Raw genomic sequence first — 13,476 nt, forward strand, 5'->3', positions numbered from 1 at the left:
ATGCTAAATGACGAGTTAATGGGTGCAGGAAATCAACATGGCACATGGATACATATGTAACAAACCTGCACATTGTGCACATGTACCCTAAAACCCTAAAGTATAATAAAAGTAGATATACATAAATAAAAAAAAAAAAATAATAACATAACACAAAATAAAATAAACAATAATTAAGACCTTAAAATCTTAAAACCTATCTTTAAAATTTACAATACACATAAATTTTGTTATTTTACTATAATAAAAGGTAGAAAAAAATACACATTGCAAAAAGATCTAAACATATATAATGATAAAGTGAAAACTTTCCCTAGACCCACCACTTCCCAAAAATAATCCTGCCTCAATAGTTTGGTATATATTTTTCCAGGTCTCCATGTCTATAAACATAGTAGCATATGTTTATATTATTATAACATAATAATGCTATAAATATTACAATTATAAGTATAAACATATTTATAAAAAATCAGATTATATGCTACATACTGCCTTTTGCCTTTATTATTTAAAAAGTATATTTTGGGCTGGGCACAATGGTTCACCACTGTAATCCCAGCACTTGGGGGAGGGCCATCGCGGGTGGATTGCTTAAAACCAGGAGTTCGAGACCAGCGTGGGCAACAAAGTGAGATCCCACCTCTACAAAAAATAAAATAAGTTAACCTGGCACAGTAGCATGTGCCTGTACTTCTAGCTACTTCAGAGGCTGAGGCAGGAAGACTGCTTGAACCCAGGAGTTAGAAGTTGCACTAAGCCATAGTGACAGAGTGAGACCCTGTCTTAAAAAAAAAGGATTTTGTACATCCTTCCATAACCATTGTACTATACACAATACTACAACAAACATTTTTGTATATGTATGTATATATCTTTGTGCACACGATTGTTTATATAAAATGAATTCCTAGAAGTAGAATTTCTGGATAAAGAACATGACTATTTAAAATTTTAAAGATATTGCCAAACTGTTGGGCTATTACTTTTAAGACATTACCAACTTATTTTTAGCTCTGAAATGAAATAATTTTATACTGTATTTATACTGATTATACAATTGTAGTGTCCTTGGAATTTACTTAGTTGAATCATGATTGCATATTTAATTGAATCTATGATGCCATCTTGTATAAAACATTCTGATTTTAGGTATGTTAAAAATGAGAAAAATGTCCTCCTTATATTAGAAGGAAAAATGATTCCTAGCTGTCTTAGAAAATGATTAATCGCTTCTACTGAGAAAGTAACAGACAACAGCAAATCAAATTCTCACATTTATTAATTAAAAAGAGTACATTTCCAAAAGTATTTTTATATGTGATATGAAACATGTAATGGCAAACTGGACAAAGCTAGGGAATTACTCACATTAAGAAAACTTTAGAGGCCAGGCGTGGTGGCTCACGCTTGTAATCTCAGCACTTTGGGAGGCCGAGGCGGGCGGATCACAAGGTCAGGAGATCGAGACCACGGTGAAACCCCGTCTCTACTAAAAATACAAAAAATTAGCCGGGCGTGGTGGCGGGCGCCTGTAGTCCCAGCTACTCGGAGAGGCTGAGGCAGGAGAATGGCGTGAACCTGGGAGGCGGAGTTTGCAGTGAGCCGAGATTGCGCCACTGCACTCCAGCCTGGGCAACAGAGCGAGACTCCGCCTCAAAAAAAAAAAAAAAAAAAAAAAAAAGAAAACTTTAGAAGGCCTGTAACATTTCGATAATTAGTAATTACAGAGCATGTTTTTCTCTGTCACAGGCATTCACAGCAACAGATTACAAAACAAATCAAGCCACCCAACTATTTTCTAACATGATAAACCTTGACCCATACACCAGTGTCAAAAAGAGATGTTCAGTTATCTATTAGAAAAGCATCTTATTGATAAGAACAGGCAGCTCTCTTAACTGAATTTGACTCACTGAACACCACACAATTCATCTTAAAATTTGATAAAGAAGTCACTTCCGGATTTTAGTTCCCAGACACAAGTGACTTTGGACATCTCTCCCAGAAGCATGTGGAAGCTGGGTATCATTTTCCAGTATTCATGTTTGAGCTGAATAAGGTAATACGAATACTCCCTTAATGTCCTGTTTTATTTTTGTTGCTTTGTTTGAGGTACCTAACGTCTCAAGAGATTAACATCAAGGGAATCAGAATGACTTACAATAAGATCACTTTCCATCTCAGGCATTCATTTGTGTTTTCTACATTTGAGACCATACTACGTGTGTGCAGGGAGGTGCATCATGCCTGGATGTACAGGAAAAAGAAATATACTAATAAGGTAGTATACTTGAAATTAAGCTCCCTCTTGGCTAAAGCACAAAGAATGGAATCAGGTCAGATAATCTAAACTCTGAATAAAGGTAAGTTCTTTATACTGTGTCTGAAATGTGAACACTAAGTCTATTTAGATTTGATTATGATTGGTTGAAATGTTATAGGTGTTAATAAGCCTCCATCAAATAAGAAAGGGTTTTATAATTACACTTACCAGCATTAATATAAAATCTTTCTTATGTAGCCATCACTTTATTCTGAATTCTTGCAACTTTTATTAAACATACCCTACATTCTTCAGCTATTTTTGCACATGACATGTAAATGTAACCCTTTCTATGACTGCAGTAGCAAACAGATGTAAGTTCAGCTCCCATCAACCTCCACTACTTATCTGCTCCACCTCTGCAGGGGCTGCGGGTCTCTTCTCAAGCAATCCTCCTACCTCGGCCTCCCTGAGTGCTGGGATTACAGGCATGAGCCACCCCTGCTGATTTCTTCTTATTCAGAGAAGCCAGAATTCTCAGAGACTCAATTTCTTTCACATCCTAAGCTTTCTTTCATTATTTAGTTGAACAATTCCTAATATACTGAAAACTTTGATTTTCACCCAAAGTCTATGCTTGCATCCTCTTTTTACATTCCCCTCCTGACAGGATTGCAGGACCCTCATAGCTTTCAATATCTTCAGGGTTTTTAAATCACTTTTTCTCCCCTACTTCACCTCGTTCTGGCCTACTTTTTGCTACTATCCTTTAAAACACACACACACACACACACACAAAAACTCCCAGTGAGATGAACATACAATTGTTACAAACTCTCTAGTACAGGTGCACCTAACCAACAATCTCCACAGTCAGCTGACTAGTATCTGATCCACAGCATACACTTTCTAATACTTGGGATAATCAAAAAGCAATGGTGCAAAAGAGCAGGGACTACAGATCACAACTTGGTTTTAACAGGTGAAGCTCAAAATTTTATAGTACTAAATAAGCTCACAAAAAACTTTTTTACATTTGATTGGCTTGGATATAGAATGTTGAAAATCACCTTTTTGGATCCTTAATAATCCTTTATTACATGCTGTAAAAACAAAGAAAAAGGAAGGTTAAAAAAATAAAACACACACACACACACACACACACACACACACACAAACTCCCAGAAGGCCAGGGATGAAAGCTGTGAAGGCTAAAAACCCTTCTGGACAGGTTGGAACATGCTGCTGCTGAACCTGGGCTCCGGCCTCAAAAGGCAACACTAGGTGGCTGGAAAATCAGGCTTAGGTGATTGGCAACAAAGGGGAGCACCTGAATGCTTTGCTACTTCCAGCCCTCCCTTTCTCTGATCCATTCCTTAACTAGTAACCACTATGTGTCTTTTTTTTTTTTTTTTTTTTTTTGAGACAGAGTCTCACTCAGTTGCCCAGGCTGGAGTGCAGTGGCGCAATCTCGGCTCACTGCAAGCTCTGCCTTCTGGGTTCATGCCATTCTCCTGCCTCAGCCTCCCGAGTAGCTGGGACTACAGGCACCCGCCACCACGTCCGGCTAATTTTTTTTGTATTTTTAGTAGAGACAGGGTTTCACTGTGTTAGCCAGGATGGTCTCGAACTCCTGACCTCAAGTGATCCACCTACCTTGGCCTCCCAAAGTGCTAGCATTACAGGTGTGAGCCACCACCCTAGCCTACTAGTAAATACTTCTATTCCCTTCTTTCTGCAAAATATCTGTTTAGCTCTTATATATGGAAGGCCCTGTGCCAGGCACTCCAGTCTACAGCTGGAGTGAGCTACTGGATCAAATACAAATCTGATGATGTCACTGCTCTGCTGAAAATCCTTCAGTGACATTCAAGATCTCACAAGATCTGGTCTCTAGTAATCCTTCTAGCCTCATCTCCCACCTCTTTCTGACCCCTGCATTCTAAGTTCTGAACACTATTTCCCTGGCTAACTCTTGTTTGTCTGCCATGACTCAGCTTAGATGTCTTGTTCTCTGAGCAAGCCTCTCCTATCACTCAAGACCAGTTTAGGTATAAAATTACAACCTCTATTTTTTTTTCCCCTGACAACATTTCTCATCCTTTTCTCCTTCTGTGTGTGAAAATATGTATCTAGTAAAATCAGCCCACAAAATAGCTGATGTAGCTCTTCAACTGTGTCCTTTTCTCATTTTCTCTAAAGCAGTTTTTGAGAGGATGTGATACAGACTGTGTTTTTCAGTTCAAGAAAACGTTAAGGCAACCTTGGTCAGTACAAAGAAGACAAAAATCTGAAGAAAATAAATAATATCCCCATTAGTCTTTTTGTTTAATTTGGCCACTTCTTAAAACAAGAAATGTGCTGCAGAGACTACTCTTGGTGCAGTGGACAGGAAGTGGGCATCGGAAGGGCCTGCTGCACCACACGTGCTCTAGGGATCTACCAGTCGCTCCTCTGCTTATCAAAGCCACACACCTGGTACTGGCTGCCAGGTGGTCCCGAGCACAGTGCAAGCAGGAGCATGCTCCCGCTGCCATACAGGCACACCTTGCTCCTTCCCTTCCTGTGGGTACTTTTTGGGTTAGAAGAAATAACTAATTTGAAATTTCATTGTGAGTTTTCTTTCAGCTCCATCAATTAAGAGAGACTAGTTATGCAACAACTCTGAGAAACACATAAGAGCCTGCCTCTTCTAATAGAATCCACTGAGCTCTCCTAGTACCACCCACGAGACCCAACCCTCCACTTTCTTATTTACTTATTTATTCACATGGCCTTTGTGCTTGTATGCTTGTCTGGCTCTCTTCTTAAACTGTTACATTCCTTGAGGGCAGAAACAGTCTTTATTTTTTTTTGAGATGGAGTCTCACTCTGTCACCCAGGCTGGAGTGCAGTGGTGCGATCTCAGCTCACTACAACCTCCACCTCCCGGGTTCAAGTGATTCTCCTGCCTCAGCCTCCTGAGTAGCTGGGATTACAGGTGCCCACCACCATGCCCCGCTAATTTTTGTATTTTTAGTACAGACGAGGTTTCACCATGTTGGCCAGGCTGGTCTCAAACTTCTGACCTCAAGTGATCTGCCCGCCTCAGCCTCCCAAAGTGCTGGGGTTACAGGTGTGAGCCACGTTGCCCAGCCGGAAACAGTCTTATGTGCTGTTTCATTTCCAGCAAATTATTGAGTACCTACTATACCTGACACACAGTAGGGTACAAAATAAATGACTGGTGAATGAGTTAATATAAAACTGTTGGTGCCTCATAGGGGAAAAAAAAAACAAGTATTAGAAGCTCTCAGGATACACAGTTCACACTACTGTTAGGAAAATGATTCAGCTGGCCATTCTGCGGCTTCTCCTCACCTGATCGATATCGTTCATCCCTGGCTCCCCCAGATCGAGTTCGGTGGTACTTAGAGGGAGCAGAAGTTTGAGCTGCAGATGGAGCAGGTGTCTGGTTTCTAAGTTCTTTCTGTGCTGCTGAATCAGTTTCTAAAAAAGGAAGTTTAAAAGATGGTTATCCAGTAACAGTAATAGCTAACATTTTCTAAAGCACTTTAAGCATTCTCACAATACTCTGAGCTAGGTACTATTACCCCATCTACAGTAAAGGGTTAGAGTTTTAATACAAATACATAAATATGATGCAAAGACATCCAAACTAAAAAATATCATCTTAGAGCCTTAAATGCCAACAGGCTGACAGGAGAGGAATAGCAAGAAGACAAATGTAAATTAAAAGGCCATTCCAGAGACTCCAAGGAGAGGCAGTAGCGATGGGGAGTTGACTGCATATGACCCCCAATCCTAAACAGTGAGACAACGAATAGCTTGGAGAGCCTTCGCTACCATACCGTCAGTCACTCCAGATAAACATAATACAAGCAAAAACAGGGTGACTATGGAAGCACAGCTTCAAGTCAAGTCTATTAGCCCCTCTTCCAACTGGACTCATCACTGACCCTGGCCTGTCCCCATACTCTGCCCTCCCAAAATTTACTGTCTTAACAAGAATATGGGGATGGGGTAAATAAACAGAAAAACACTAAGTTCTGATGTTTTCCTGCCTTTTTATCTCAAATGATTAATTCCAAATCTGTTTCTTAAAAAAAATTAGAATAAGAAAATTTAACGAGATGTACATTTTTAACAAAATTTTGAGTGTAAAATACAGTAGTATTAATATCTTATTAGTATTAATAAGGCACAATGTTATAAAGCAGAACTTACTAATCTTGCATAACTGAAACTTTATACCTGCAGAACAGCAATGTCTCATTTCCCGCTCCCTATATCCCCTGGCAACCACCATTCTACTCTCTGCTTTTATGAGCCTGACTCTCTTAGATATCCCATATAAGTGGAATCATGCAGTATTTGTTCTTCTGTGACTGCTTTATTTCCCTCAGCATAATGTCCTCCAGGTTCATCCATGTTGTCACATATTGCAGGATTTCCTTCTTTAAGGCTTAAGTTTCTGAAATAGCACCCAGTTATGCCCAGCAAGGCAGCTTACACATAGCAAATTAAATGCCCAATATATTAAGATGTCACCTACATAGCAAATGTACTGCTCCAGACCCCAGCTGAGAATCAGCCTATAAAGCAAAAAAATTAAGAAAAAAAAAAAAAAAAGGCTCAAAGCAGCAGTCTGGGGAGTACAAGCAACAGTGCCACACACCCCAGTAAAGACTGATGGCATCAAAGTATTACAGGAACTGAGATTCATAATGACAATGTTACATCATTTAAAAAGAAAAAAGAAAGCAGGTAGCATGCTGGAAAGGCCATGTATTGAGGCTCTAGTCAATAGTTCCAGCTGAGCCCAGCCATCCACCTGCCCTGTCAAGGCATTAAACATGTGAATGAGCCATCTTAGACTGTCCAGAGCAGCCCATCTACTAGGTGAGGGGGAAGACAACCACTGAATGACCTCAGTTGGCAACCATATAGAGCAAAATAATCACCGAAATTAGCCCTGCCCAAATTCGCGCCTGTAGTCTCAGCTACTTGGGGAGGCTGAGGCAGGAGAATCACTTGAACCCGGAGGCAGAGGTTGCAGTGAGCCAAGATCATGCCACTGCACTCCAGCCTGAGTGACAGAGCAACACTCTGTCCCCCCCAAAAAAAAAAAAATTGTGGAGACTTATTCCCACCTTGGCTCACTTGCAAGGGCAGTGATTTATCATGAATGGAGGCAGAAAACAACACACAGGTTGAACACACCAAATACCTAAATCCAAAACTTTCTGAGCTCCTGTCTAATGCTCACAGGAAATGTTCTTTGAAACATTTCTAATTTCCAATTTTCGGATTTCAGATGTTCAACTGGTATATAATGTAAATATTCCAAAAAAAAAAAATCTGAAATCTGAAACACTTCTAGTCCCAAGCATTTCAGATAAGGGCTACTCAACCTGTACCTCAGGCCTCATCAAAAAGAGGTGGGAAGGAGTATGGGGGCAAGGGAGGACAGCAGGGCATTATCTAACAGCATATGTAATGTCAGCTGGGCAGGCAAGATGCTGCCTCAAGGTGAATCATTCCCTGACCACGGTTTCACACTCCAACTAGATCTCAGAAATTACCTGGGGTGCTAAAATACAGATTCCTGTATTTTGAATAAGATATACACAGTTTCACTGACATGGTAAGGAAAAGCCAAAAGCAAAGATGAAACTTAACTACATGTATCAACATAATGAGATACTATATGCCATTACAAATGAAAAATATGTAGACTATGCAGATACTTCAGTCCAAATAAAGTAATGCCAAGTGATAAAAGAACACAAAATATTATGTACACAATGTAATTATAACTGTATGTAAAAACTATTTATATACAATTATAAGGGTCAGGTGGGACATAAAAATCCCAAAGGTATTTGGATTGAGGTACTCTATTTCTTTACAATTTCATTGTTCTGCTTATAGAATGAATTACGCATAAAACCAAAGTAATTCTAAAAGACAATACAAATACATACTGGAATGGAAGCTGCCAGACTCACAGATTAAGTCTTCTTTATGACTTCTAAATTCTAGCACAGAATAAAACAGAGATCCGAAGAAAAGACAACTTGCTGATTATTACAAAGCAAGAGCTTCAGTTCGGGGGTTTCTGATCTTTCAGTCTGTTATGCAGAATATCCACTAGAGGTCACCATTATGTTTAAATAGTGAAGTTAAATGGTTTAGTAACAATAAAAAGTACACATTTTAGGTTCAAAAACATAAAGCCTTCCTTCTCAATGATCAATATGTATATAATTTATTGTTCCTTGGCAGAAAAACACATCAGAGTCTAATACGTTTCTATTGTTCGAATATGGTAAGGATGATAATCTGAAAAAAATGGTATTTAGTAGCAAAAAACTACACACTTCCACTCAGGAAGATGGAAGGAAGCCACCAGTCTCCACATGTTATCTTTTAATTCTGCTTACGATTTAACAGATATTCTCACCTGCAAGAGTAACAGAGTGAAACAGGATGGGCTCTGAGAACCAAGGAACCTAATAGTTCAACTTCTGGGAGTTGAACAGAGCAGACATGCCTACTGTTCTTGGTGCTAGTGTCCAGAGAAGAAACACATTAAACAAGTGGTCACCATGTGTATACCTTTGACCTTGTGATACGTGCTAAGGAGGAAAAGAACAAGGGTCTCCCAGCCCACATAATGAGGATTTAACTTGTATTAGAGTTTCAGGGAAGATGAATGTTGAAAGGAGACAGTGATGCAAAACTTAACTAGGCAGAGAGAAGGAAAAGCCACTTTATTCAAAAGCATGGTGTTTGTAGAATCCCAGTGAGGGAGAAAAGCCTTGACAAGTCTAAGACCAGTGACGCTAAAGATACAGCAAAAGGGTAGAGAGTTACAAAATGACACTGGACTAGAAAAGTGGCATCAGGTCACCTGTCCTAAGCCTAGTGGGCAGCCTTTGAAGGGATTTACAGGAAATGACAGAATATCAATGATAATAATATTTCCATGGCTCTTGCCTATTACCATCTCATTATGTCTTCACAACAGCACCATGTGATAGATACTATTAACGAAGCAGGATGCTCGTCACAGATTCCACAGTGAGAGGGAACCAATAATCACCTTGAATCATTATAGGGCCCTCACTCCCACACCATCCAAGAAGGATGGGTAAATGTACCTTAATTGAAAGGCTAGAGCAGCTGTGAGTAATTGATGAAAGTCTTCCTTTGAAGGGTCGGTGATTAACCTCACCGCCTAGAGAAGGCAAGAGAGGAATGAGAGTGCTGGTGTCTCATGTCTGGAAAAGGGGCCACCTGCCTGTTTTCCAGGGGTAGACTCTGTAAGGAGAATGGGTTGGGAGCTCCGGGGCTGTAAAGTGGTAGGTGTCTGAACAGATCCTGACCCAGAGCTTCCCTGGCCACTTGACATCAGGAAAATGACAGTGCATGAAGCTAAAAGAGCCAACATCAGGAGCTCTGCTCCGGGAGTCCAAGCAGAGTACCTGGCTCCTCCTCCATAACGCATCAGAGTAGCTGATGCAGGGAACAGGTTCAGCATTACTGGCTGGTCACACAGTGAGGACCAGTTTTTCAGCAGCACCCGGTGAGATGATGGAAAGCAAACAGCAAACTGTGGGGATCTTTCCCCTTTGGGTGTGAAAGCTGGATCTACCACCTCTCCTTTTGCACTGCCTATATAATCCCTGAGGGTTCTCAGACAACTTAGGAGTAAAAAGAAGCCCCAAGAGGAAAATACTGGACTTCCTTCTGATGAGATATATGGGGGCAGATATAACTGCAATGTGTGCTCCAATTCATAGTGATTCTAATACCATTCAAACCAAACAAATGAAAGCAGAACGGGGACTGGAAAAAAGATTCTATGTTCTTTCCATTATGCTATGAGCCTCATTTGGGAAGGAACTTTTAAATCAAAATGAGACAGATAAAACAAAATAGATTCCACTCCTCAAACCCTATGCATACATACATACACAGAGGTACACTGCCTACTGAGTATTTGTAATTGGAAATGTTCTGTGGCATTCCAAAATGCTGTTCCTGATTTCAAAAACTGGTTTTAGGTTCACGTCCCTTTGAATTTCCACAGTACTTTGTTTAGAGCTTTCTTACAGTACTTATTCTACTCTCTTTTATGATCCTCATTTGTGTAACTGTCATCTCTCCTGCTATAGTGTAAATAACTTGAGGTCAGAGGCTGGTCTTAATCATCTTGTATTTTCTATAGTAACTGGTCCTTGGTCTTTCATATTGCAAGCATTTAGTATTTTAATTAAAATAAATAATTAAGATCTTGTCTGTCTCCTCACCTCCACCGACAATAGTAGCTGGCTGGGAAAAATAAACACAAAAATGTTGAGATAGCCATTTAAAGTTTACCTAAAAATCCTGCTTATTTGTGTATCTCCAATTCATATAAGTTGTATGCAAAAATGTGTGCCTCTCACTATCTTCATATACTTACACAAGGACATTAAGGAAAACAGGGTTACAGACTACTCCAGGAGGCATTATTAGAGGCTTGAGAGAGAGAATAAAACACAAGCGTTTTCCTTTGTTTCATTTTAACTTGGTCACACGTGCACCCTTGAACAACTTCAAAGGCAGGACTGAACCTAGAAGAACTGTGATGAAAGGGGCACGGAGCAGCTGCCAAGTGCAGTGTACTTATAGGAACTGGAACACCGCGGACTGCCACTCAGCACAGTAAGCAGCAATCACAAAAGGAATTCACGTTTGGGAAAAACCTTTGGGTCACCAGAACTTCTTATCAAGACAAGCTAAAGAACATCAACAAATATTAATAACTATCTTCATAAACTTATTATTTTTCCCTAAAAAATAAGTAGGCAGGAGTCTGGGGGAAAAAACAATGCAGAAACATAGGTCAAGAAAGAAAATGTGAAAGGTAAGATCTTATTCTGAAGCAGGAGATAAACACAATTCACTTCAAAAATGAAGTGAAAGACGGAAGCAAGTCACAGGATGAAGGAAGAAAATCAAATACACAAAGGTCACAAATAATCTCAAATACAGTAAGACAAAACAAAATGAGCAGTATCCTGCCTCTCCTTTTCTTTCTGCTCATTTCTGTTATAAGTTATAAATCTTGTAGTACTATTTAAAATAGATGCACCAACTTCATTTAAAAATTAAAGAAATGCTAGAAATATCATTTGAGAATTGATATACTCTGCACAGCCTCTTGAGGTTTTAGTAGGTCTAAATTAAAAGAGCTATTGAGGGTGGAGACAAGTTGCCAGGATCAATCTACAAGAGACCACTCTACAACGTGTAGAATGCCCTGCTTCTTGTATTACCTAACACTTTTATCTTCATAGATGTTTACTCAAGAAAATGCCAGAAATCCTAAATGCTCTTTCTTTTTAGTTCTGCAAACATTTATAAAACATCTACTATATATCAGGCACTAATGCTAGAAACTGGGGACATGAAGAATAAAAAAAATAAAAAATAATGTTCCTCCAGTAGGTGAATAAGACACACAAACAGACCACAATCTATGGGATGGCCAAAGACAGCTCTTTTAAAATGCAACTCAGATAATGGAAGTGGGGACTATTTATAGGGCTGGTCAAGGAGGGCCTCTCCAGGACTTCCCTAATTGAACAAACCCCTAAGTAGAGTGACAGAGCAAGCCAGGTAGGTTCTGGGCAGTGTCTTGTCCCATGCTGTCTCCTTGGTGTCGAAACAGTATTTGGAACACAGTAGGCACTCAGTAAATACATACTGTCCTTAGATTTTGTCAGTAACCCCTGTAACTTTAGAATGAACTCTTTTTCTATTAATTAGAATTATCAGTTACTTGTATCCAAAGTATCTTAAAGATTGGAACACAGGACCAGCACAGGGTGCCTTTCTACACAAAATCTTCCATTTTCCTGCAACTCCAAGAGTGGCCAAGAGTGACTAATTTACAGAGAAGTTAGAATGCGTGTGGTTTGAAACTTCAATTCTTTGGGCCAAAAGAAAGAGTCAATTTCCTGGCCGCTTCTCCCTGGAAGTCTGCTAATTGAGGCATGTGGGAAGCTTTATACTTGGCCACAGTGGCTTCCAACTACTCAAAGATGTTCTGTGGGCCATTCCTTTCAAAGAGCAGACAGCTCAGAATGAGGAGATGGGAGGTGTGAATCTGCCGTATCTTCATTTCTCTCATGCCTCTCAAAGTGGGAGCGTTCTGAGGCCCTGAATTTTTCATCTATAATCTTATAAATTTTAATTTATTGTTAAGACAGCATGGCCCTTAAATACCAGATAAGGTATGGGTCTTGTTTAACTAAAGAAACAACTGTCAGTTCCAATGCTGGGAGGTTTAAGTGATTTTTTAGGGTAATTTTGAAGCAGATTTTTGCCATACAGTGACTTTAGAACCTAATCCCTATGATGATACTGAATTTAGTTTTTCTTATTTTTGGAGACAGGGTCTCACTCTGTCAACCAAGCTGGCATGCAGTGGCACAATCACGGCTCACTGCAGCCTCAACCTCCCAGGCTCAAGCAATCCTCCTGCCTCAGCCTCCTGAGTAGCTGGGACCACAGGTGTGCACCACCACACCTGGCAAATTTTTTGATTTTTTTGTAGAGATGATGTCTCACTATGTTGCCCAGGCTGGTCTCAAGTGATCATCCTGCCTCAGCCAACCAAACTGCTGGCATTACAGGCATGAGCCACTGAGCCCAGCCAGCCATGCTTAATATTAACCAAACTTGTCCATACTAAATTTCTACTACTTCCTTTTTAGGTTTATTTTTTGCATGTTATTTTTCCTTATACAATGACATGTTACTCGGGTCTAATGTTCTAAAAAGATGAAATGCATCATGAATTTGCATGTCATCATTGCACAGGGGCCATACTAATCTCTATATTGTTCTAGTTTTAGTATATGTACTGCCAAAGCAAGCACTCCATTACTTACTACTCAAATATTTTCTTCAAACTTGCATTATCTTCCATATTTCCTGTCACACTTAATTTTTTCTGAAGTCCTGTTTTAAAGATTTATGTAACATTTGAGAAAAGAAATATAAAATATACACAAATATGCAACCCAAGATAACTACAGATCAATTCCACACACACAAAAAAATCATTCACAAGGCAGGGAGAGGTGGCTCACACCTGTAATCCCAGAACTTTAGGAGGCTGAGGTAGAAGGATCGCTTGAGCCCAGGAGTTT

The 13,476-nt window shown here is 39.7% G+C and overlaps 1 protein-coding gene and 1 non-coding gene across 12 annotated transcripts in view; both read right to left on the reverse strand.

Annotated features, from left to right (window-relative positions):
- The window catches only part of DIP2B (disco interacting protein 2 homolog B), a 265,307-nt gene that overhangs the window by 112,473 nt on the left and 139,358 nt on the right, over nucleotides 1–13,476 (reverse strand). For 6 of the 11 annotated variants that reach the window (XM_063610473.1, XM_063610470.1, XM_063610476.1 and 3 more), the window contains exons 3-4: nucleotides 5,627–5,755; nucleotides 3,337–3,369 (exon numbers count right to left, since the gene is read on the reverse strand). In XM_063610473.1, the coding sequence (XP_063466543.1) occupies nucleotides 3,337–3,369; nucleotides 5,627–5,755 (162 nt within the window). The remainder of the gene's footprint in view (nucleotides 1–3,336; nucleotides 3,370–5,626; nucleotides 5,756–13,476) is intronic. The other 5 variants (XM_063610477.1, XM_055294834.2, XM_063610474.1 and 2 more) reach the window with 1 other exon arrangement.
- LOC129492372 (U6 spliceosomal RNA) lies at nucleotides 13,100–13,203 on the reverse strand. Its single transcript, XR_008660833.1, has one exon. It is a non-coding gene; the product is annotated as a U6 spliceosomal RNA (small nuclear RNA).

Source organism: Symphalangus syndactylus, chromosome 10 (assembly GCF_028878055.3).
Source record: "Symphalangus syndactylus isolate Jambi chromosome 10, NHGRI_mSymSyn1-v2.1_pri, whole genome shotgun sequence".
NCBI lineage: Eukaryota > Metazoa > Chordata > Mammalia > Primates > Hylobatidae > Symphalangus > Symphalangus syndactylus.